At 41.8% G+C, this 25,830-nt stretch overlaps 1 protein-coding gene across 1 annotated transcript; it reads right to left on the bottom strand.

Moving 5' to 3' along the window:
* Positions 1-1,186: 1,186 nt before the first annotated feature.
* On the bottom strand, positions 1,187-22,638 carry ACSL5 (acyl-CoA synthetase long chain family member 5). The gene is made up of 21 exons (XM_037399808.1): positions 22,501-22,638; positions 13,181-13,366; positions 12,527-12,635; positions 11,810-11,874; positions 11,630-11,731; positions 11,200-11,299; positions 9,776-9,954; positions 9,033-9,065; positions 8,761-8,812; positions 8,116-8,189; positions 7,606-7,683; positions 7,245-7,379; positions 6,690-6,824; positions 6,520-6,615; positions 5,888-5,960; positions 4,906-4,994; positions 4,706-4,822; positions 4,116-4,259; positions 3,026-3,127; positions 2,578-2,649; positions 1,187-2,147 (listed from the first exon to the last, which is right to left on the bottom strand). The coding sequence occupies exons 2-21, from the start codon at positions 13,334-13,336 to the stop codon at positions 2,007-2,009; spliced, it is 2,052 nt and encodes a 683-aa protein (XP_037255705.1). The 5' UTR covers positions 13,337-13,366; positions 22,501-22,638; the 3' UTR covers positions 1,187-2,006.
* Between the last annotated feature and the right edge of the window lie 3,192 nt (positions 22,639-25,830).

The following is a 25,830-nucleotide window of genomic DNA, read 5'->3' as shown; positions in this document are numbered from 1 at the left end:
AGAGGCTTAATTGCTTTGAAGAGCAAACCCAGTTCAGAGACTGAGGTGTTTCCTCTTCTGAAAGAGAAAGCATCTCTACTGTATTGGAAAGTGAGCTGTACAGAGTTGCTACTTTCTGAGGCATGGCAGGCATCCTTTACTCAGTTCACAAGTAAGAGCTGTCTTTAAGGTGAATGGAACACTGTGATTGGTATCTGAACTTTGCTAGTTGAAGGGCCCAGCACTCCAACATCCAAGCAGCTCTCTGTAGGGAAGTTTTACTTGTTGATACAATAAATAAAGGGCACCGCAGCAGGTGGCATGACAGGATTCAGCCTCAAGTTTGTACAGATCTCAGTTGACTGGATTTACTGTCCCCAACTGAACAACTGACATCAGAACCCAAAACCAGTTTCAGTGTACATTACATTTCTTCTTCCCTCTGGTTCCCTTTTTTTCTCCCCCGTCCCACCTGGGGGAAAAGATCAGTAAATTTTAAGTCACATTGCTTTAAGGAAGCATGGGAAAGATGAGACACTTCAGAGTCTTAGTCTTTTTGACTAGTCAAAGCTAGAGATGCCTCTCAGCAAAGGATGATTCTTTCCTGACCAACAAATCTACTGGTTGCATTCATTTTGGGGTATCAGACCAAGAGCATTAAATACAGAGAGGAACATGTGCTAGCTTTAAGAATCTGGCACAGACAAGGATAACTGGCACAGGAAAGCAACATGTACTCTTCCCCTGTTACATCCCTGTTAGCACTGCATTGCTTTTTGGGCTGTCACAGCAGACTACTACAGGGACAGGGAGAAACTGTCAGCAGGGACAGCATACACTGATGGCAGATGTGTTTCTAAAGATAGGGACAGTACTTGTCTGGCCTAAATAGTTTTCTAAAGAAGCAGCTTTAGCCCTAGAAAATTCTATCTGATACATTATTTCCCATGAAGAATGAATTTACACTGAAGACTTTGCCACATAGTGCCTTACTACAAGAAAAGGAAAGTTGAGTAGAAAAGCAACATCTTGTCTGGCACTATCTTACTGCTTTATGGCTTGAGCTGTGGCTAAGTAGTAACACCATAGGAAACAAGTAGCTTTCTGCAGCAGCTGTGTTCTAGCTGCAGTTATACATAACCAGGCAGCAGTCAGCCTTGCAGCTGGCAGTCTGGCTGCAGCAGAGAAACAAGTCACTCACACAGGCTTTAGTTTCATTGGGCAGTTACAATTTATTGCATCTTACATCCTTAGGAATGGCAGCTAAAGTTTTCCACTTATCAGACCCAAATTTGTAAGTGTAGAGGCTTTATAACTGCCATTGCATTTCAGAACGTGCAAAAACTGATCCAGTGCCTCCCATACTAGACACGTATGTTTGCTTTAGACACATACTTTGTAAACCAGATGACGTCAGACTTAATTTTTTATTAAAAACAATGTATACTGTGGGTCCAGCGCTAGGAGCAGGAAATGCACTTCTCTATTTGCTGAACAGATGTTAAGCTCCAATTTGTATTGTGACAGCTTGAGTTGAGAGAGGATACAGCATCCTGAGTGGAAACTGAAGTGTTATTTTCCTGCACTTGTTTTTTGAACTGTCTCCCCCCCATCCAAAACATGTAACTGCATGAAAGAGTTCAGTCCGATTGCAGATCAGTCCACAAAAGGTCACAATGGAGTTCATCATTGGAGCAGGAAAACAAGATTTGTTTTTGACAGCGAGAAGTGCATACAATTGCCTTTTAAAGGATGAGGCTATTGAGGGTTTTTGCACTTCACAGTCCAAGGAAGATGAAAGTTCTGGCTTTGCCTAGACAGCTGATGCTTAGTCCTGCAAGATGTGAATGCTGCCAGCTGTCAGTTACACTATAGCCATCTTCACCTGAAAGTAATTTTTCCCATGATAGCAGAAACAAATATATTTAAGTTCTTGCTCCTCTCCACTCATGCCTGTGTTCTCCATAGGTCATGTAGTGTCACAGATTTATTTGTATACTCCATGCAGTTCAAATTGAACTGGCCACCTATTCCTGCGTGCTTGAATAGAGGGCCTCAATCTGCTTCTGGAATACTTTAACAAGCTCTGTTCGCTTTGCCTTCAGTGTTGGTGTCAAGAGTCCATTTTCTACAGAGAACATCTCTGTGTGGATGTACAGGTCTTTAACCTATTAAAAGAAAGTAATTTTGCACATAACACATAACAACTTGGAGGACAACCATCAGTTCTTCCCAGCTTCCTTGAGCTCAGTGCAAGAACTCAGTCTCAGGAGCTCCAGTAACTAAACTGTTTTTTGATGCAAATCAAACTCCTTTTAGCTGACACAGGAAGAGGATAGGCTGGAATTACAGTACAGCTGCTGCAGCCTATGGTGAGCCTCCACTCCATCCCATGGCAATTGCTACTGTGGCCCTGTACAGCGACCAGTCTCTTGGCCAAGAGACAGGCAGCCGGGCAATGTTTCATTGCCTACTTCAGTTGTCAGGGACAGCTGCTTAGGTCCCATCCTGGCACAGTCAGTAACAGGAATGAAGACTTCCCAGCCATTGCATTAGCCATACAGGTGCTTGTGACAAGCAGGATTTGGAAGTACTCACTTGCTCAAAGGATTTAAGGCCAGCCTCTTTCCCCAGTCTGACCATATCTTCTAAAATAGCTTTCTTCACTGCCTAGAAGAAACAGAGCAGGAGCAGAGTGGGTAAAGTTGCCATTTTGTAATTGCAACTCAAGACCATACCCACTGCTCACTCAGTGAAAACTGAGGTTGGCAAGAATGTACATATTTCAACATTCAAGATTTCTCTTATTATGAGAGGTTGTGCCTGTCTTCTTGCTGGAAAAGAAGCAGTGATAGCCCTTGAAACATCAAAAGACACCTACACTTAGTTCCAGTTTTTATTGTAAGGTTGTTTGCATGACTCACCCAGCATTAAGCCAGCTTAATTTACAAAAATAAAAAAGGGGGTAGAAGGAAGTCAAAGCAATGCAAGATGGGGCTTCAGAATTAAATTCTTTCTATAACCCACTAAAAACAAAGACACTTACTGGATTTTTGCAGACATCTTCATAGGAACCTTTTACTCCCAGTTTTGCTGCGAATTCTGGAAGCGTCTCGGGATCAGGAACCACTATACCTATTAGAAAAGACTGAAAACAGGTGGAAGTAGCCATGTTCAGACCAAGATAAGGCATCTGAAATTATTTTGTCTATGTGAACTTGATTGTTGACAGTGTCTCTATAACAAGCCACATCTACATCCCCATCCATTTCCAGAGTTTGGAAGATAGCTACAAAGGCTTCAGTCACTTACCTAAAGTTCTGACAGCAGTAATTGAAGTACTAATGTAGTTTGTTATGTGTGCTAAATGCTTCAGCAATTAATTTTGGCTGGTTTACAGGTTGAAGACAGGGCTCTGCTAGCATAGTGACACCTCTGTGGCAAACGAGTCAAGAAATACCCCTCTTAGGAAGACAGGCTGAGAGAGTTGGGGTTGTTCAGCCTGGAGAAGAGAAGGCTCTGGGGGGACCTTATAGCAGCCTCCCAGTACTTAAAGGGAGCCTGTAATAAAGAGGGGGACAGACTTTTTAGTAGAGCCTGTAGGGATAGGACAAGGGGTAATATTTTTAAACTAAAAGAAAGTAGATTTAGGCTAGATATAAGGAAGAAATTGTGTTACAGTGAGGGTGGTGAAACACTGGGATAGGTTGCCCAGAGAGGTGCTAGATGCCCCATCCCTGGACACATTCAAGGTCAGGCTGGATGGGGCTCTGAGCAACCGGATCTAGCTGAATATGGCCCTGCTCATTGCAGGGGGTTTGGACTAGATAACCTTTAAAGGTCCCTTCCAACCCAAACTATTCATTAATTCTAAACTATATAGAGCTGACCTGACATACTAATCCCATACAAGTATGTAATTAGTCTTTACCCAGCTTGCAACTTGATGTCAAGATCTCCTTTTCTTTGGTGTCAATTGGGAAAGCTATAGGTCTGATAGGATATTTTTATAAACACGGCACTCTCAGGAACAGATCTTGTTCAAGGACTTTTCTATATGCATAATTTGTGTCCTGACCTTCCAGAACTCATTGTGGAAGGAGTCTTGCAGGATGCTCACTCCTGGCATCACTTACCCTCAGGCTTTCCCCATGTACAAAGACCTGGGCTACAGGAGCACTTCTGATATAGACATTTTCTATCTTCTCTGGAGCAATGTATTCTCCTTGTGCAAGTTTAAATATATTCTTCTTCCTATCAATGATCTTCAGTGTTCCATTCTAGAAGTTAAAGATGGAGGCCATTAGTTTCAAGTCTCTGTCTTGCTTCTATAAGAAGTAGAAGATAATAGGTTTAGCTTTGTTCTGTGAAAGGCACATGCTAGTCTGGAACTGGTCTTTGGTTTCTACAGAGAGAAGTGGCATGTCGTCTAATTTCTCCAGTTAGCTCAGGACGTGATTAGACAGCTTCTTTATTCTTTGACAGAAACCAAGACATCTTGTTCTTCACTGTGGAAGTGACACAGCCTTTACTGCTGGCTTAGCAGGTGTTACTTGAGATCTTGTCACCTAATTGGTCATTGGAGCTTTACCTGGAGTTACTCAGTGGATGATAAACTACTGTGGAAGGCTTTTCTCCTACAATTCACTTCTCCAGCTTTTCAGATTATTGTAAACTAACCAGAAATTCACATCCAAGGGATGGTTTGTTTTAAGTAATTACTCACTGGCAACCATTTCCCTATGTCTCCAGTGTGGAGCCAGCCATCTTTATCAATTGCTTCTGCTGTCTTCTCAGGGTCTTTCAGATAACCCTTGAACACATTTGGTCCTTTAATGCAGACCTGCAGCAAGCACAGAACAGCATTAGTACCAAGTCTTATCTTTCAGTATTTCCTGACACACACACACAGGGGATCGTACCTACCTCGCCTTCATTGTTAGAAGAGTAGTAGTTCATTTCTTCCACATCATCTAGTTTTATGATATTGCAAGCCAGAGGGGCTCCAACATGGCCTAAGAGGAAAAAAACCAAGAACAGTTATGTTTGGGGGATTCTGCTAGCAGTTGGCCCTAATTGATCTAAAGCTAGAAAGACTAGCTCTTGAAGCCAGATGGCAGAACTCGGGTGCTGCCTATGTATGAAAGACTTCAGTGATAGTAGATACTTAATGGCTCTTTGTTCACTGCTTTAGCAAGAACCAATACCCTTTAAAGGCATCTGACAACAGATGTTCCACAAAATTATTGTAATGCCATTTTCAGAACATTTCATGCAGGATAAGGAGCAGCTAAGTCTCAATGCTTAGAACCATTTATTGGCATAATCAACCACACCAGCCATGTAGCACACTTGCCTCCACAGAATTCCCTCATAGATCCTGGTATTCTTTTGCATTTTGTCCTCATTATGCTCTGCAGTTATGGTGTTCCCAAAGATGGTGACTTGGGCTTGAATTTAGAATACCCAATATTAAAAGCACCCTTGCGAAGATGAAAGCTAAATCTTCAATGTCAGGTAGTCCTTTAGAAAAATAGTCAAGTATCGCGTCTGATATTTTAGTCACTATGTTTTGAGTAAAACAAGTTATTTGGGGGCTAAAGCTAGCTTCTTAAAGCCATTTGGGAAATCCTTGTGCAGTTTGCTCAGCTCTGTACAGACACTCCTTTCCTGTACACTGGCACAAGGTCTAAGTTGACCTGTGTCACTTTACACAAAAGATCCTCCCGTAGTGAGTCCAGAATTTTGGTACCTATTAGGCAGACAGGTGACTTGCCACCAAGAATAACTTTGAGGTTAAGTACCCAGGATTTAACTTATATTGAAATAAAAGCAGTAGAGCACCTAAGCTTGAGTGCCACTCTCTCTTGACAGCTGTGGAAGAGTTTCCAAGTCCTGGCTACCATACCTGTTGTCCAGTCTCCAGGCATTGAGAAAGTGCATCCCGCTGAGCATTCAGTCTGGCCATAAGCTTCAAAGATCTGTGTAAGAAAGGATAAATATTCTTTGAACATCAAGTCCTTGGTGTGAAAGAGCTTAGTTTCAACTATGTCCATGCTCAAGTCTTCTTCTTAGGAAGGAAGCCAAGAAAATCTTAGCCTTTAAGATATCTTGGTCTTATTGATATAACCAGATGTTCTTCAAATTCACCTATCCAAACTTTGCTTTACCAAAACCTTGCTTTGGTCACCTCGTTCTCTGAACTGTGTTCTTAAGTGCACTACATTAGGAGCTCGTTGACTACCAGAATCAGCCACAGAGCACAAGAGGCAGCTGCCTAACTTTAAGTGCTGCATGTTCCTATTTCTCCTGCTATATTCCTCTTCCCAAAGCCTACAGGATAGTTTTTTGGTAGTGTAGTTTGAAGCCAGCCCTGCAGAATTTTTTTCCTGTTAGTGTTAGATCAAGCAGCCTGGAAATACTGAAGACTGACAGCAAGTGCCCCAGGAAGAAGCTGGGCTGGAGTACAGCTTTATCATTTGTCACTTATTTGGGCATAATCAAACAGGTCTTACTTTAAGAAAAAAACCCTCAACTTACCTGACAGCCTAATGCTGCTCTAAGAAATGTCAAGACAGAGGGAGATATAGGGGCTGCGCCTGTTACCATTATACGCACTCTTCCACCCATGGTTTCCTAGAAGTGAAATAGAAGCCATCAGATCCTCCGCTACTACATTGCTGAGCTCACTTACACTCGGAATAACTTACCTGAACTTTTTTGAAGATTAGTTTATCCCATATGCTGTCATTTCGAATTATGCCCTGTTTTATTTCAGCCATCTTCATAATCACAGCAAAGTTTAACAGGCAACGTTTCACTGGGCTCTTTGCACCACTTTGTATCTGCAACAAAAAGTATTGGTGACTCTTGGGTTTAACTCACATCTGTACCTCCAGTTCTTGCTTTGTTAGGAGGCAGTGTATCTTACTTTGATGTTCTGGGGTCTGTCTTCACTGCTGCCTAGGTCTAGGAGATGAACTAAGGGCTAATACTAATTCGTGCTAATGCTGACACACTTCAGCCATAGCTTTGAGGTATAGTAGGGACCCTACTATCTTTGCACTGGCTGCATTTGCATTCCAAAAGTAAACAAACTTTTTGTCTCTGAACAGCAACAGACTTAGCCCAGTCATGACTGGTTACACCAGGTGCCAGTACTCTTTCCATCACTTCAGAAAGGATACATTCAATATTCATTTAAACTTGTATGCTTGCTGAGACATATGAACATGAAGATAGTTAAGCTAAAATTGCTCACATACCTTGTCATATATCCTATTGAGCAGTCTTGGTACAACTGGAAATAGTGTTGGCTTCAAGGTTTTCATGTCATCTGTTAGCAACTTGATGTCTCCTTGGAAGAAGCCTACTTTTGCTCCACAGCTGTAGACCACAGTCTAAAAATTGACCAGGCTAAGCTTAGTCAAGGATAATTCCTAGCTTCATTAATTATTTGTTTATGGAAATATTCATATAATTATTTGTTTATGGAAAGCAGCATGATTTCTAGTGCCCAGTGACAGGAAAGTTCTTGTGTGAGTAGGTTTCAAGGAAATACAGAAGGCTATCATACCTTTCACTATATTGGTTTATAGAAGCTCAGATACATACATCTGTACATACCTGTACAACCCTCTCAAACATGTGAGCCAGGGGAAGGTAGGACATGGTGACATCTGAACTTGTACACTCAACTGTGTTCTAGAGGGGAAAGAAATAGAAGCAGGTTAGCATTCCCTATGCCTGCTTGACTTACTCTTAAGTAGAATGTGAATAAAGTTTGGATCAATTTGAGTACTTTGAAATAGACACTTCAAATGACTGAAGCAACTCAGGTTCATCCATCACCTTCAAAATTCACAACTGTAATTCAGCCATACTAGATCAAGATTAGTTTTATGTTTTGGCAAGACTTGAAATAGGGTAGTTGAGTATCTTGGCATTTAGCCCTGACTCATTCTAGAATAATTTCTGTGTAGAAGTTCTTGTTCAAGATTAAACCAAGTTTCTTGCAGTACTATTGTCCCATTGAAATACGGGCCTGAGGTGAATGGTTTGCAGAAAATGCCCACATTAAAGGTAGTTTCATGACTGAGCGACGTAGCCTAGAGAACACCATTAGCAGTAGCTTACCTCTGTGCTTCTAAGGAAGGCAGCAGCGTTTGCAACAACATTTTGATGTGTCAGCATGGCTCCTTTAGGGTTACCTTTGGAGAGATCAAGCAAAGTCAGCTGTAGCTCTGACTGCTTCTGCTGTCAGTTTCCCATGTCTTGTTTGGCTCAGTTTGAACCATCTTGGTATTAGGCTCAGTCATAGCATGCATTGTCTTAAGAGATCACAAATACACTTCATCTTGAGCGCTTTCAGCTATGGATATAACATAAAGGAAATGTCTACTGAAACAGCATTAGGAGTAGCATAGAGAATGCTGAAACAAGTTGTTTCTCTAGCCCCTGTGGATCAGAATACAGACACAGTTAAACAACAAATCTCTTTTAACATTAAGACTCTGTATTTTTCATAGGCTAAGACAACATGAATTTGGCTATTCTTCCCCCCAGCTCTAAGAAGCTTTGCCTTAGTGTACTTGACTTATGGTAACAGTGTCCCAAGTAAAACTGCAGTGGTGGCTTGGCACTGTTCTAATTTACTGTATTAATTCTGTGTCATTAGCAGTTTCTTTTTTGGGCTGGAAAGTTGTTTTGGTGCTTTTGGGTTTTTTTTTACAGCACAGGGAGAATGTTTTAATGGGGAAGCATCACTATATATTCTCTTACCTGTGGTTCCACTGGTAAAACACACAATGCAAAGATCTTCAGGTTTAGGAGGCTAGAGGGAAAAAGTCATGTAAGGTCAACAGAGTAAGGATTATATTGCTTGTCAGCATCTACATACACTTCCTAAATTGGGATAAACCAGGAATTCTGTTTGGAAACAGCAAGACAAGATAGAAAAAGAATCCTGCCAGCCTCCTCTACTAGCAGCATGGCAAGAGGTCTTTTCAGAGTGTAGTTTTGCAAAATTATAACTGTTCCACAGAGATACTTACAACTGGTTCTCTGATGTTGTTTCTTCCCAGCTCCTGTGTTAAAGAGAAAATGCAGCTTAACAATTGCAACAGAAAGACATGCAACAATAGTAGATGAATAATTTCATGTCAAATGCAACACTTGTTTTTACTTTGCCTCTTGATAATGTTTCTAATTCAGAGAGAGATGCTGGGCTTCCTGAATTTAATACACACAACTTGGAAAAGCTGATGCCTGGGGTTGTGGAAAGCATAAATCTTGAGTGTGTAGAAAGTGATCAGAACTACTTCAGGAATTTGGAAATCCTGAGTGGAGATACTTCGTTTTGTTTGATGTAAGCCACATGCCTTTACATCTTTTTATACATTTATGCATCATATCTGGAAGATTAAGCCTAGTATTGGGATGTCAAAGCAGCCAGTAATTTGCACTTAGAGTTTTCAATTATACTCAATTGCCAACTTAGAAGCCTGATAAATCCTGTTAAAACTTCACCATGAATTAAGCTAAGGAAGTCTTCAGTTTAATGCATACTGACTGTCCACAATACACGGACCCAACTTTTGTCAATGGCTTGAACTCTGCAAGTCCACTTGGCTAAATATACCAAGTTTCAAAATGACTGCTCATCAAGGTCTCAGTTACAGGATGTGACAACTGGATAATGCTTACATTAAAGTGTCATTGTTGCCAGGGAAGGTCCAGATGTCTAGCTGGCAAGGTATTCCTCTGCAAGATCTAGCAGAAGCCTTTAGCCACCTACCTCAACTTCCTGCAGTGCTAGAATTTCGATTCCCACTTTAGCTCCTCTGTCCTTGAGCTCTTTATCAAATAGATCCATGAGAATGATAGTCTTCAGATATGGGGTCTTTTCTTGCTCACAGTTCTCAAGCAAGATCTGTGCCTTCTCGGGCTTGTCACAGATCACTATGTTTATGTCAGCTGTAGAAACGAAATTACATTTCAGAAGTCTGTTTAGAAGACATGAGGCTAGAGAGTGGCAGCTTAGTAGTGCATACATTTAGAACATAGCATTGGTTTGTTCTAAATCCATTTGCATTTGTTCACGTGGATTCAGTGGCTGGCTTACAGTGCTAAGAAGGTTCCTTCTACCATGGCCAACTGATGGGGCAAACTTGAGATTTCAGCTATACAAAGTGAGGGCAACTGCTGAGGAACTGAAGACAAGTATCTTCAGTCACAGTCAAGATAGGCATTTGAACTTTTGGTATTGCCATAAAAGCTCAGAATTGTTCTCACTGATTGTTTAGGTTTAGCCCTCTTCCTTAAATCTAAAGGAATTTAGACCCTGCTTGAAAGAGGTAGCTAAAATTCTTGAGTTGATGCCTCAGGTTCCCTGGATGTGCAAGAGAGTTTTATGCAATTACAGAAGCATTTCCCATTAAGCTGGCAGATGAATTGGATTTGCCTGAACATGCTGGTTCCCCATTAGCCTAGTAAGTCACAGCTGCATAGTCAAGGCAAGACCTGTTTGCAGTGTTCACCAGCATAACTGTCAAAGTGATTTTGTTGGCAAATCCTGTTTATGGGTTGGATCCCAGATCGTTGTGACAGCAGTGGATATCTCCCTGCCACCCAATTTCTCCTCTAAAACTAGGGGAAGAATGTTTGAAGGTTTATTCAAGCTTCCTCATCAGTTTCTTTCATGATGGCACGCTAGTTGTTGCTTCTGTAGAACAACAGGCCCTAACCAAATGGATAAAACAAATTTAGGCATGTCTTTACCCTCCCCTCCTCCACTCTTTATATCCTACAACTTCAAATAACAGACACACATCTAGTCTTAATTTGCATGCAAGTTTTCTTTGTCTTGTTTTGTCTGCATTGTCTGACTGATTTGGCAGTGTGGGAGTTCAAGATTGCAAAACCTCAACTAGCAAATGGTTGAGCGCTCTGACTGCAGGATGGTCCACAGGATTTAGCAGGTCTTTAGTGGACTTGCACTGAAAATGCCAGGAGACATAGGAAACCCACTGGCTTCTTCTAGGCATTGAACCATGTTCTTCGCAAAGCAGCTTTGTTTACAGAATTAAGTGTCTATAAAAGTAAAAGAGCAGTAAGGTTAAAGCTACTCTGATTTTTGCATCAAATTCCCTTGAACTTCCACCTTCTCCAAACAAAAGTTCTTAGAGAAATCATTATGAAACAGTGGAACTGCATATTTACCTTTGTTAACAATATATACAATGGCCTCTGGCCCCAGAGTGTCATACAGTGGAACAGCAACCATTGAGTAAGTGTAGCAGGCGTACTCTGAAATGATCCACTGAAGAGAGAAAACAATACAGCTAAAGAAAACTAGCAGCTCACAAAACAGGATTACCTACAGATTTCATACAGCTTGACTAGCCCATGCACACATTAGTAGTGGGGTTGTGTAAGGAGCATGTCCATGAGATTCTCTGAGTAGTGAGGGTTCAAGATCGTTGTATTGTATGGCTGGCATGGTATGTGCTCTGCAGTAATAAGGGAACTGGGGAAGCAAAAGCCAGTTGTGATTGTTCCTCATGTGGCCTGAGGTGATTTAAATATAGACCCTTTTCTCTCCCCAAGGTGTCAGAATATTCTGGGAAAGAATATTCAATTTCTTGCTTACCTCTGGCCTGTTCTGAGCAAAAATGCCAATAAACTGGTTTGATGATGGTTTGCATCCTTTTTGCAGAAGCCCTGATCCCAGGTATTGAGCTCTGTCCAAAACCTGTAAGATAGTTTTCCCCCACTTTAGTGTTACAAGACAGCATCCCAAATTAAATCATCTGTCATGTGCAATACTCACCTGTCTATATGTCAGCCACTGATAAGGTTGGTTGGGTTTTCTGTAGCCTAAACAGCTTCCATTTCCTAATAGAAGAGTTCAGGAAAGCAATTGTAAAGCTAAGTACTGAAATTGCATAGCACTGCAGCACAACACTTTATGTGAAGTATTTTTAGTCAGACATCCAGGTAACTGCATGGACCGTGGAAGTGCAGTGTCCTTAGTTAAGCACTCTGCCCAAGCCAAGACAGTAAGACTGTTAGCTTCATCCTTACAAGCAATACTTCCAAGATCTGGTGATAATTTCCATTTCACAGTCCACATGAGATTGAAACGGCTTGTGAGCTATCACATATTCCCATGCATGGGACCCCTGAAGTTGCATATGCAGAAATGCACACCTGTTGTAATTATGCAGTAATTTCACACTGAAACCCGTATCATAAGACAAAGCAGAGGTGTTTCCTCCCAGTTCCTTCTGATGCTGAGTGTCTGCTGACTTCACTGAACTCTAACATCTTAAGCTTCTGATATTTGTTCCTGCCCAGCCTGCCAACTAAGACTACTTTTAAATGGAGGGGAGTGGAATACGGTCAAGTGTCACTCCACCTCACAGAAGGCTAGGAAAGCTTTTGCTAGCCTGTATTATTACAACAGACAAGAGGCAAGGCAAAAGAGCTTGGAATAATTTTATTTACTTGCAATAGGCAAGTACTAACTGGCAGATGCAAAACTTACCAGAAGCATGCAGTCCTCTCTGGAAAACTTCATACAAGGTTTTAGCATCTTCAAAGTAATAAGAAAGCAGGTTATTATCTGTCAAGAGTGCACCTCTTCTGGCTCCCCCCTGGGAACAGAGCATAGTTATGAATCGGTGCAGAACAGATGCAATGTAATTTGTTCCTCAGCCATTCTCCCAGCAATCCCCTTTAAAGCATTTCAGTACCATTGCATTGTTAGGGAAGTCTCGTTTTCCTTCCTGATTTTGATCTACTCGGTCATCAGTCATATGCAGAGGAATTTTCTAGTTGGCCTAGATTAATATTCAATTACAGGTCATTAGAGAGAGCTTAGCTAAGACTGGGTGCTACCACTTGCCTAGTTAAATGAAGTCTAGCACCAGCCTCAAAGCCAATGCAAAGCATTTGAAAAAGTCAGTGACAAGGCCATCCGGTAAAAAGCCCACCTAACCCTGCTGGCAAGAGCTGCTGTTTCTTACTCTCACTGTCTTAAGACTTCCCTTCTCCCCACCATACTGTTGAGTTGTACACCTGGGAGGAGAGGCTGTGCGTATCAGACAGGAGAGTTTCCACTGATAACCAGAGGCAGAATGGATCAGTATTCACATTAAGCTCAAAAATAGTCCACGCCCACAAGCAGAGTAAGTATTACCTCAATTCCTATTGACTGCTTGTTCAAATCAACAGGAGGCAAAACAGGTTTTGGCCTGCTTATCACCCACAGGAAGATGACAGCTCCAAATACTATAAGACTAATCAATGCTGGTGTTGGGAGCGGTGAGAACAAGACTTGAAGTATCCAGATCATTGTGCTGGATCAGTGAAGCCAGAGTTGAACCTGAAACAAACAGGAGGTTTAATAGACATGAGTTAGAAACACTCACTACCTATGACCACGGTTACTTAAGTAGTTTGTTAAGCAATACTACAAATCATTTCAGCCGTTTGCCCCTAAAGAGTCCTGGTACAATAATGAAGCATACTTATGTAATGCTTTAAGCCTCTTAAGAGATCTCAGGTCACCTGTCCCCATAATTCTTAATCCATGCTGCATCCACCTCCATAAAAAGCTGAAGCCTGATGAAGTCAGACAAGGAACAGATGTCAATTCTATCTATTTAAGAGTAAAAATATGCCTGGGGGAAAAATAGTATTTAATTTCTCAGATTTTAACTATAACCAAAAAATGCCTACACTTGAGTGGTGTGAGTAATGGAAGTAAGAAAACTCGTCACTATTACAGCTGTCGCGTAGGATGGGGTATTGCTAAATTACATGTTACACCTACATATCTAAGTGTGCAAGACAAGCAGCGTCTTCACTGTCAGCTGCTCTTACTGGAAAGCAGGGTTTATGCTGGACAAGTATTTCAAATAGTGAAAGCATGTTCAGCATGAGATGCAGCACAAGTCAAAGCTCTGAAAGTTAGTTTCCACTAAGGAGTGGTGACCTGGAAGTCGGAGTGTGCAATGGAAGTCTAGCTAGGAAATACAGCAGCAGTTCTGCCGCTTGGATCCTCCAGAGTCTTTTCCTTCAAGGGCATGGAAACAAAAACTGAGCATCCAAGATTTCTTATAAGAAACAAAGAGACATCTAGCTCAGCCTCCTCCCTTAGAAACAAGTACTTTAATCTCTAAAATGTTCTGGTATGTTTAAGATTGAATGGCCAAGACAGATCTAGCACAGGCGACTGCTTTTTTCTGAATCAACTCAGATCTCACCAACTTAACTTTGCTAGTATCTAGCTATGCAGCACATGACACGTCACACTTTGCAAGATGAATAACCACACCCTTCCAAAGTCCTTCATATAGAATCAAGGGAACCCAGTCAGTAGATGGTATAGCAGCTAGCAACTAACTAAATCCCTCTACAAGAAGAATACCAGGCTTTCCAGAGCAATGGGCTCCAGTTACCCTTTAATCATAATTCCAAGAAAGCTGAAGTTATTTGCCAGGCAGTCAGTAAATTCAGTCAAGCCCCTAAGTCAGAATTTGGGTCTCTAAGCTCAGACTAACCAGAGTTAGATCACCCATATCTGGTTTATGGTTTTGTTGTTTCCAGTTTCCAGTGGCTGCATTCACCAGCAACCCTCATGTGTTCTGTGGTGACAGAAGGCATGTTTTGCCCACTCAGCAGCTGGGTAAGGAAAGGTACCTCAGAGGCTTGTCATCAAGTCCAAGCTGCCAAAAGCATGTCACCTGCATATCTGAAAAGAACCAACTCCCTAGACCTCTTTTCTACTCTAAGCCTTAGTTACAATGTGCCCTTCAAGCTCCTGACCTTGGTTTCAGGTATTGAGTAAAAAAAAAAGCCTGTGCTCCAGCAAGAAAGGCAGGCACTGCCCTTGGCACTCTGCACCGCCTGTTCCAGTCACTGGGCATATCAAACAAGCAAGCAGAAACCTGCTCTTTCTGCAGCGCAGGGTATCACCCCTCTCCACACCATTCTTTTGGTCCTTTCTCAATTGAGCCTGGAGAAAAAAAAATCCCCTAAAGCCAGGTCTGCTGATCAAGTTTACATTCAGGGCAAAGCCACTTAACAGTAGCACTGCTCCCTTCGGAAGACTGAAGATTATTAATTAAGTGAATTTGCCAATCGGCTGTTTTTCGTCATTTATACATTTGGCATTGTAACCCATTACTGGAGCAGTTAGTAAACAGCTTTCTGCAGGTGATTAAACCATATCTGGTTTATGGTGCCACTTCCTCTTTTGTTAACATGAACAAGTCACTTTTCTGTAGCATGAACACCAAGGCAGCTCGGTAGAGGCATCTCCACTCCAGTATGAAGAAAAGTTAGATATACAAACTTTATTCCTTTAACTCAGAGCCCACTACTAGATCCAAGTGACAGGGCAAATCACATTTGCACCATTTGTATGTTGAAAGCTTGTTAGAAGTTGGAAAAACTAGACCTTGGCACATCTATTCTCACATCTTTTTAGAGGGATAGCAGAACACTCATAATCAAAATTCAGGGGAACTGAACAACAGCAATCAGCTTGGGCTATTTTCCAGTGTTTTTCCATCCCCAGATGGGCCAGAAGGAGGTTGAACTCAGTGCATTTCAGATGAGACTTCCCAAATGTCAAAAATGGACATGACATTTTTCAATCAGTAAGAGAAAAGAGCTGTATGCAGGCAACTGAAGAGACCACATGCCTGTCCAGCTGTATTAGTTTTAAGGGCTCTCGTACTCATTTTAATAGTAATTTTAAGACAACTTCCTAGAAACCAGGAAGGATTGGTTGCCTTTAGAGTATCATGCTAGAGGTAATAGACAGAACTGGGGATCATGTCTATCACACCAAGTCCTCTACTGTAACTTATTAACACTGCTTAGCATTAACGCTGCCTGATCAGACACATCAGCGCAGTTGTCACAAATAGCTACTGTCTGTTACATGGACTTCTTTGACAGAAAATTAACGGAGTACACTTGTCTGACCTTTTTGTGGTAAGGATCCGAGAATCCACTAACCCCGAATGCTCCATGCAGCAGTAGATGAGTCACCGAAAATCTTACCGCCACAGTATTTTCATCTCCTCACTGACTCACATGCAAGGCAGTTTGTACCAAGACATGTAGGATGACTGAAGATCAGGCCCTGAAGGATAATGATGCTTGGAGTAGAGAACCCAAAGTCCAGAGAGAACACCTGATCAAGTTGAGAAAAGCCTGAGGATGATTAAATGCAGCAAAGCTTTTGCCTTCGGATTCTGAATTGATTCCACAAGCCTCTCACATAGAGAGAAATGGAAACCAGACAGTAGTCTAATCCCAGTGTAACCTAACCAGCATCCCTATAGCCAGTCAAGGATGATTTTTAGTTATAAGCCAAATGGATTTTTATTTTAAAGAAAGATCTGTTGCCAAGTTTATCTCTAAAGCCTGGGAAGTATTAATGCTCATTTGCTTCTACGTTGGTTGGGTTTTTTTTAGTAACTATCTTCATTAGCCCATTTACAGCATTGTATGAGACTATAAGTGCAAGAGTCAATACCTACCATACTTTAAAGCTACAGGAGTTAGTGTTGTGTCAAAAAAAAAGCGCAGATACCTAGATACCTAGCAATACATGAAAAAATGCTTTTCATATCTGAAGGACTATTTTCAATTCCTCTACTGCATGAATAGAATAGTGACAGCATTTTGCTTTTACTTTCCAACCACGTTTCCTCAGCTGGGCTTTAGTCACTCCTGTTGAAGTACGTACCGTGTGTTACGCAGGCTGTGGCAGACACTGTCAGCAGATTTGTCTCGGTTCCCAGCATTAGAACAGCTCTGTGCTTAGAGCTTCAGCTGTAACTACTTGTCAAATCCAAGTCACTGCTAATTAATCACCTCAAGTATCCTCCTGCTGCTTAATCCTGCTGTCCTCAGAGCGGGAGAGCGAGCAGAGAAGACACAAGTCTGTACTTGACAATTCTCTGTCCGTGGGAAGGGAACAGATTTACCCTAGATCTTTCCTGTGCAGCAGCTACAGCCAGTGCTTAACCCAGAAATCCAAATGCCCTGTGCATACATAATACCTGATCTATATCAGCTGAGTGAAAACTCAACTCAGTGCAGCATCAGACAAAGCCAGGGCATTATTTTAGACACCAGCTTCCACTGAGGCGCAAGTCTGAGCACCAGCTGCTTTCTCAAGTGTGTAGGGGGGGCAGGGGTGCAGCACCTGAACCCCTCTGTTCTGCAGGACTCGGCTGCCAGTGACCAGAAAGATACAAAAAGCACAGGAGGCCTCAAACCAGCTGTTAGGGCTCTTGTGCATAAGATGCATTTAGACAAAAAGTGCACTTAGGTTGTCTGCCCTGATCAATGGTCAGGGATAAAATGCACTGGGCTCCAGAGTGCAGAGTTTTTATCTTAGGTTTTATCAGAGGAGATTACAGCAATACCATTTACAGCCTTGAGTCCAGGAGTACATGTTCTTTTTTCTACTGTATGCTCACCCCCAGCACCTCTACAGCAATTCCTTCACTAGCTAGAAGGAACGAGACAGTTATTCTCTCTATTCTTTTCAAGTCAGGAGATTCTCTCCACTGGAAAGCAATATGAAGAAAGAAATCAGTGGCATTTCTATTGCAGTAGTTCTTCACAGACAGCAAAGCAACCTCTGATACTTGCACAATTTCAAAAGCAATGGCCATGCACTGCCTGGGAGAATGTATTCTAGATTTATCTTTGTCTCAAGTTCACCTAAGAAACAGTTTGCGTATGCTCTTGAAGTGATCATGAGAACTTGTTGCTCAGCATTACTAAGATAACATTGACTTTCCGAGCAGGAAGCATAGAGTCCAACCAACTACAGTGGGGCCACTAATCAGTTAGTTAACCACCAGTAGCTCACTCTACATTTGCTTACGCAGTGCAGCTCTTGCCTGGTGTCCTGCAGATGCGAGACACTCTGCCAGTTGTTACTCCTTTGAAGCACTATATCCCATCTTCCTCCAGCCGCAGCAAGAAGTCTTGTGTTCTGCAGGATTTAGGAACATCTAACATTCAGCATGCAGAGAGAAGCTAAAGTGCAAAAAGCTCAGCAATGGCTGCTGAACATAGCCACGTCAAAACCACAAAGCAAAATGCACAGTAACTTGCATGAAGCCCAAGACACACTTTAGTTAGGCTCGGCTTTCAGAGTACCTCTTATGAACGTCAGAGCCAAACAGTTCAAGTGCCCTTTGATCTTGGCTGAGAAGCGCTCTGCTGGGCCCTGGGGAAGAGCGAGGCCTCAGTAACTTACTTTCAGGAAGTTTAGTGCTCTGTGGTTTCAGGCTACGTGTTACAGGCTATTTCTGGACCTTGCTCGTGAAACCTACTGAACTCGGGCTTTCAGTAGGCTTAAATAGAAAGGTCATGTTTATAAAGATTTTTACTACGTCTAATATTACTGTCCCTCCATCAGGAAGGCAATGATACCATGACAGTTCTTAGTACTGAAAGTAGTTTTGTCAGGTAAGTTGAAAAGCTAAGCTTTCATGTTTGTTGTTTTTGGGTTTGGGTTTTTGTTTGGTTTTTTTTTGTATCAGGTTTTCTCCTTGAAAACTACCTACACAGAAAGATAGGGCATATTCAGCTAGCCCTTTGAAGTTTTGAAAAATTTAAAATAGTCAGTATAATGCATATAAAACATGCATGCATCAACATTATATTAATAGGAAATTTTCTCCAGACACACAAGCATGGTTTAAAGAGCTAGAACTAAAGCTCAATTGAATTGAATTGAAAATTCACATAGAACTCCTAAGAAAGCAAGAATATCACCATTAAGCACCTTACGTAGCCACACAGAAAAAAGGTAGCACTAAAACCTTCTAGGCATTAACATCTTTTATCTCTACATGTTAATAAAGAATTTACATTATGAAGAACAAAGAGCAAACATATACCTGAACTGAATTCAGCCTAAGGTTAACATCTAACTGATAGCACGCTACCAGACATTTCCTAGCAGCTCCTGAAAACTCATTATCTTGAACCCTACAGCTAATCACTGCACTTGCACATAGGTCACAGTAAAGCTCATCTAAGTAACAGCAAGCAAGGCAGAGCTCCGTTACTCACACAGAAAATGTTTCAGAGCAAATACGCAGATAAGAACCGGTGATCACAAACACCTACCATTTTGAAGATGGAGTGGGAAGCCAACCTCTTTTCCCTAAGTAAAAGGGAGCCTTAGCAGCAGAGTAGCAAGCCAACACCTATTAGGTAACACTCACATTAAAATCTACAGCTGGTTCCCTCTCCCTGGTTCAAATGAATCAGCGAGCAGAGAGGCACGCTGGGAAGCGGGAGGAACGGGCAAGGGGGAGCTGAAGTGGTTAGAAAAAGAAAACACAGAGGAAGTTGTTGAGCTTTTTGTTTGTTTTAGGAAAACAGCTTGAGGTTTACATGTTTCTGAAGAACTGGGTGAGAGGGAGACCAAACCTTTTTGAAATTGCATTTATAATTTCCTGTGTATAATCTATTTGCTGTTGTTTTCTCTGCGTACAAAGCTGTCTGCTCAACAAAGCACTTCTCTCGCTACAGCTGCACGTGCATTAAGCTGAGCAGACCTATTGTAGCCCAAAATATCAACAAAATATTTTGAGTACAGTATTTCTTATGTGCTGTTGTAACATACTTGCTGGTGAGATGGATCCCTGTTTCTGCCACTGGGTTTGGTTCGTTTGGTTTTGGTGGTCTACTTGTAGGCTTCCTGCCCCCACCCCTCTTCCCCCAAAAGCTACCTGGTTCTTTCTGCTGTTGTATAGACTTACATATATACAACTATTTGCACAAGGCTATGGTGATTCACATTTCAAACCTTAGTTTTGTTTCCTGCTATGACAGGGATTTTGCTTCAGGTTTTATAGTTGCACTTCTTCATTTACAAGTTCAGAGCTGCTGCAGTTCCCCCTTTTTTTTTTCTCCGGTGCTTGTCTATCATAACTGGGATTTGGCAGCTGGTTTGGAGGGGTGGGAAGACAGTAGCTTCACCTCTCTTTAGTGCCTTGACCTCAGGTCTTGGAATTGTTTGCCTGCTTAACTGTTTGTCCATCTGAAAGTTTTTCTGCGCTGCATGATTTCAGAATAATCTGCTTAGCTAGACTAACTGTAGCTGGGGTGGAATAACACAGCATGTACTTGCTTCCAGAGCACAACCTGGCCTGGACCTTGGCATACTAAAACTTATAGCCTCTACTAATTGCAATTATATTTTTATTGCTGCTGTAAACTTTATACTATTCAGGTAAAGCTAACTTATGCTGTAATTGTGGCATTATTTAATAATGCAGATACACTTTTAGGGAAGCTGAGGCTTAATTCACCGATTTTGCTGTACAGTTTACATAAAGATGAAAAAGAAATAGCTTGTCCTGAATAAAACTCCTCTGCCTTTGGCTTTCCCTACCCAGACATGTTCCTGTGGCATTTAAGTGAAGGTGTGACCTTCAGCTGTAATAGTGCCAGTCAGGATGCACTGGTGTGTAGAGAGAGGGAATACCTCTTACAGAGAAGGGGAAGAAGGCCAGGCTTCCAACCCAGCCAGCTCTGTTAGCACCTTCTCCGGGTGCCTCACTAAGGGATTTCCCCCTTCAGGTATCTGGTCTCAGGCTGTTATTTTTCCAGGAGGAAGAGACGAAGCAGTGAATTTACCCTGTCTCTGATCAGCTGTTGGGTAGCAATGCTGTGCATCTTAGATGCATTGACTGGGGGCCACAGGTGCAAGAGAACATGCCCGCAGTGCTGTCCTACCTGGCCTGCCAGAAGCCCAGCATGTGATATCAGTGGTCCCTGGACTGGTGAGGTTACACTGCATTGCCTGCACTTAGCAGGTCCCACAGCTCCGACATAAATGGGATTAAGGGATGCACACAGGAAAGCCCTGGGGAGGATTGCTTCTTGTTAATGATTGGTTCTGTTCAATGCTCATAAATCAGAATACAGCTGATGCTCTTTCCCTTCCCTGGTATGCATAAGAAGTGACATGCAAATTTTGATGCTTTTAATTTTTTATGCTGCCTCAAATGACCTGAATAAACTCCAGATTTTTATGAGGCACAAATCCATTTGTTGCTAGTAATTCTCTGCCAAAAAAAATGAAGCAGACATGAATAACTCAACCTTTGCTTCTTTATGTACATGTATGTAAAATGTACACCTGCATCTTTCATACCCATTAGCAAATTAAGATGTGCAGTAGGTAGAGTATGGGTATAGAGAGTTCAAGTAGTTTCCTTTCTGGTTTTACTGTCACAAAAGGTTTTCTTAGAGGATGGATAAGATGAGCTTTTATAATAAAGATTAAGTTCATAGCACAACACTGGCTTTTGATATCCAAAGATGCCAAAACAGCCCATTTACCTATAGCAAATAGCGGAGGATGTAACTAAATGAAGGGGAAGCATTAGCCCAGTGTTTAGTTTTCTCTGTTGTCACTTCACAACTTGGATCTACATTTTGAGTCTGTGGGAAGTGTGGGCTCACTTTATTTGAAGGGGTTTTGAATTCCAGGTTTTTTTCTTAATGCTATGAATATAATTATTCTTTATTGCTCTGCTACACCTTTCAAGGGCAGCTTCTAGCTTTTGTAAAGCAGTGTAACTGCACAGGGACATAATCTTCTCAGAGCATAGGTGGGCTCCTCTGAGAAGGTAGTATGGACAGGATGATGGGCATAGGTCTTGGAAGAGCAGGATGCTTTTTGCCAGTTTTCTTACTTGTAGCTTCATTTCTGGTTTATCTTTGCCTCCGTTCTCCTGTCCTTTGTTACAGCTGCAGCTCTGTACAGAAGCAAGGGTTTGGAGAAGGCTCCATCTCCATAACTACACCAAGCAGTTGTACCAAGGCAACAGCAGCAGTCTTGCGTACCATACTCCAAGATCTGTGCTTTTAAAATGTTTAAAAAAGGCATTCTAGCCAGCTTCTGTGTTCTTAGTTAGGGATTAAGGTCCTATTGTAGTAAATGTTGCTAATAAGCTTGTGTGTATAAATGATTTAGTCTATAACAAGTTCTTATTGACAAGACTTCAAAAATCTGCCTGTGATACTGCAGAACCAAATGGTTCTTCTATTTCTGGAACTCTGTTTTAAGCATAAATCTGAATTGGAGCTTGGCACTGGTACTCCATGCACTGTATCTTTAAATAGACACAATTTACAAACTGATAAGAAAATGAGTTCAGCCTGGATGGTCATCAGGTTTACCAGTTCCAGCCAGCCTATAGTAGCAGGGAGCGTTCAGGCTGCTGCTCTCACTCAGGCTGTGATTTCTCTGTGCGCCAGCCAAGCCCAGACTTGCTTCTTTAACAACATGCAGCCAGTTATGCAGCCGTTGCCTTTAACAGCACACAGCATGATGAGAAGAGTGCACTGGTCACAAGCATTGCAGCACGTTAAGTAGATTATCCCACTTGCAGTACTTCTCTGCAGGAGCAGGAAGCCTAGTACTTGGGAGGCATGGATCATGCGAGATTTGCTTACCTTCCGTCAGCTGGAGGAGGGTGGAGGGACCGGTACAGCTTGCTTCCTTCGCTGCTTTGCAACTCCAAGTGGGTGTTCAAGGGTTGGTGCTTACCCAGCTCCTGTGGCAGGACTAAGCCCCGAATCATCAGTGTGTCGCTTTAATAAACGGGCAACACTGCACCCAGGTAACCTTTGAACCTGCGTTGCAACAGGTTCAAAGGTAAAAAAAAAAATATTCCTGATCAAATATAAAGAGCAATTTTGGCTGGTTAGAAATGTTAAACACACAACTCTTGCGCAACAGCTTTAGAAGAGAGCAGCACGTTGTGAAAGCTAACCCCAGCCCGGCGGAAGCGGCACACTTGCGTTTTTAATAGGACTCTCATTTACTCTGAGTATGCATGGGGCACTGAGTAAGTCTTGTTCCACTGAGAAAAGGTGCCTCTGAGATTGCACTTTGAGCAAGCAAACATATTCTGATATTTTTCCCTACTGCTTTGTGTAGGGGCCTCTCCTTAAACACATCCAACTGCTGAGACATGAGCTAAAGCAGCCCATGAAGCAGGACGCTGCTTTTTGGTGGGGACTCTCAGTGCGGTTGGGATGTGCAGGGAGCTGGTTATCCTACCGTGATGCACCTTCTCTTTTGAAGGTGTGCAAAGGGTATTGGGCTTGCTGGACTGGCAAGTAGGCTAATCCTGCTTCATCAGAGATTTCTTGTGTTAAGATTTAAATGACTGATTTTTTTTTTCTTTTTTTTTTTTTGGTCTTCCTCCATCTATGAAATGGGAGTAACAGAACTGTTGTTTTTTAACGCTGCTTGAGAAAGACTCAGCTGTGAGGTGAGGTATGCAGGCTGAGCTGGCAGGTGGACCTTCTTGGCTTCATTTCCAAAAGCTGTGGATGTGATCTTTGGAAGAAGTTTGATCCTCATGATCCAAGAGATAAGGCTAAATAGCAAAGTCCTTTCCGCACTCACTTAATACTATTGGGACTGGTCAAGACCATGAAGCTTTTCTTGATACAGACCTGGTTTAACTGGTGCTGGAATTTGACTACTGTGTGATATTTGGAAAGTAAACCAGTATTTACACTTTTCACTTAAGACCATAAGTATTCTTGATTGGGGTGGCAGAACCTGCCTGTATCAGTGGATGTGAATAAAAGTGGAAGCACCTGTGCCAACACTAATTATCATCCTAGACCTTCTGCTTGCAATCTCCTCTAAATTTTTAGGAAATGTCAGTTTGAGGAAGATGAAAGAAAATGAGTGGGATGGTTCCAAACCTGGTGTGAAAAGACAATGCTAGTGTGCAAGTCTCTTGGCTGCAGTCTGTGGTGCATCTTGCATGTGGGAAACAAAGCAGGCAATTTAATGTGGTTACGAGGTAGGCAATAGATATAATAATTAGTAGCTGAGCAGGTCCTCATTCAGTGTATGTGGATGTTGCCTCACTGCTTCAAAAGAGCTAGAGTGACTGACATAATCTGTCGTTTTGTCTCCTAGATGCATCTTATCTATCCTTGTGGGGGTAAGAGTAGCAGAGTCGCTTGAGGAGGGAGCAAAGCCCGTTACCTGAGCTAGCTCTATATGTAAAGCTGTAACTCCTTTTCCTTCTCCACCCTTTCTCCCTGGTACACAAAGTACATGGCTTTTTACCTCTTTTAAACAGCAAATTGATCCAAGTTCTCATGTTTTATTACCTTTGATCTATATGGTTGCTTCCTGGTGAATGAAGACTATTGATTAGTTCTCCATTAAAAACCAGTCTGGGAGATGTAAGCAAGTCTGAGCAGTGAGTGTGTCATCTCTGAGTCTAGTAGGTTAGGCTCTTGGTCAAATGTCTTGCTGAATTGCTGATGGTGGGTAACCTTTTTTCAGCTTGTTTTGAAAGCAGGTGTGAGAAAACATGTGCACAAGCCCTAGAAGACACATGGGCTTACGATCTGTAGCACAGGCTTGTCTGTGTTCCTTGTTGTTTCTGAATGAGTGATGCCGATGTGTGTGATCTCGGGGACCAAAACACATGACCAATGACAAAAAATAGACTAGGTCAGCTGTGGAAACATCACTCATGTCCCAGTCTGGAAAAAGAGAAGCTCAAGGCAGACCTACTTACATAGGGTTTTTCTATAAGATTGGAAAAAAAATGCTTTTAGTTAATGAAAATGTTGGTAATTTTTCCCCTCAAGACTAAATTATGAAGAAAACAGATGACAATATGAAGAATTCTCTGTAGGCTAGTAGGGGCTGTATGAGTTGTATCAAGCTAGTAATTTTTCAAACCTTTGAGCAGATTATGACTGAAAATATTTGTTAAAAGTATTTACTTCTGAACAGAGGGTCTGCATGCATGTAGTTTTTAAGCATTTGAGAATCCAAATTTTCATTTGCTAGTTTTTATAGCTGATAGAAAGCTCAATAGTTTGCCTTCTCTGTTTAGATCTATTTTCTGTGCTAATGTAAAGTATCAGTAGTCACATTAACACTTCTTTCAAATATCACACAAGCAATTTAATCATATGCCCTTTGTGCAATTCACTTGACACATGAATGATGAAGAATATGCACTAAAAGAGAGCAAAAGAAATTGAAAGGAGTGTTTCTTTTAGCATTCTTGCAGCTCCATTACTGACAGCAGGATTCACGGGCATATTTTAGATACTTACCAGTGAACATGTAACTGTGGGGTATCCCTGAATGCTGATAAAAGCGATTCTTGCTGAGGTTGTGCAACCAGTCTGAGCTGTGAAGAGTGGAGCTAAAGGTCATTACCACATAAAGCTGGAGTTTAATCACTTCTAGGTAACATATAAGAAGTCTTTTTTTATTGGTCTTGTGAAATCTGCTCAAATGCAATAGGCTGTTAAGTGATAAACATGAAAGAAACTCTAACCCTTCAGCCTCAGTAGTTGCCCTGACAGTAGTAAAGTTTGGTGCCAGGATATTGTAAGTCATTCTTCCTGCATTAAAGCATTTGTATAAAAGGAATGGATGTATAGTTAAACTGTTGAGAACAATTAATAAGAATGCACATGTCTGAATATTTGCAGTTGCTCTGTGGTGCCCAAGAGCACTTTGTGGTGCCCACTGCTTTGTGGGCTGGCGCAGATGCTGCTTAAAATTGAAGGATCTGTCTGGATTTGGAGCTTCTATGTTACCAGTGACAGTCTTGTATTCTCCTTTCCTCATGCAGAGTTTAAGTGGTGTGTCCCAATAAGTGTCTATGGTTTTAAAACCAGGTGAAACAGACTTCTAAGATAACTGTAGATGTTAAATACATGCAAGTATAAACTGGCACCAGTCATTTTGCAGGAGCTAAAAGCATCTGATTTATATTTTGACTT

The sequence above is a fragment of the Falco rusticolus genome, chromosome 9, assembly GCF_015220075.1.
Source record: "Falco rusticolus isolate bFalRus1 chromosome 9, bFalRus1.pri, whole genome shotgun sequence".
Lineage (NCBI taxonomy): Eukaryota > Metazoa > Chordata > Aves > Falconiformes > Falconidae > Falco > Falco rusticolus.
The sequence above is the reverse complement of the archived record's forward strand: the minus strand, read 5'-3'. Positions and strand labels throughout refer to the sequence as shown.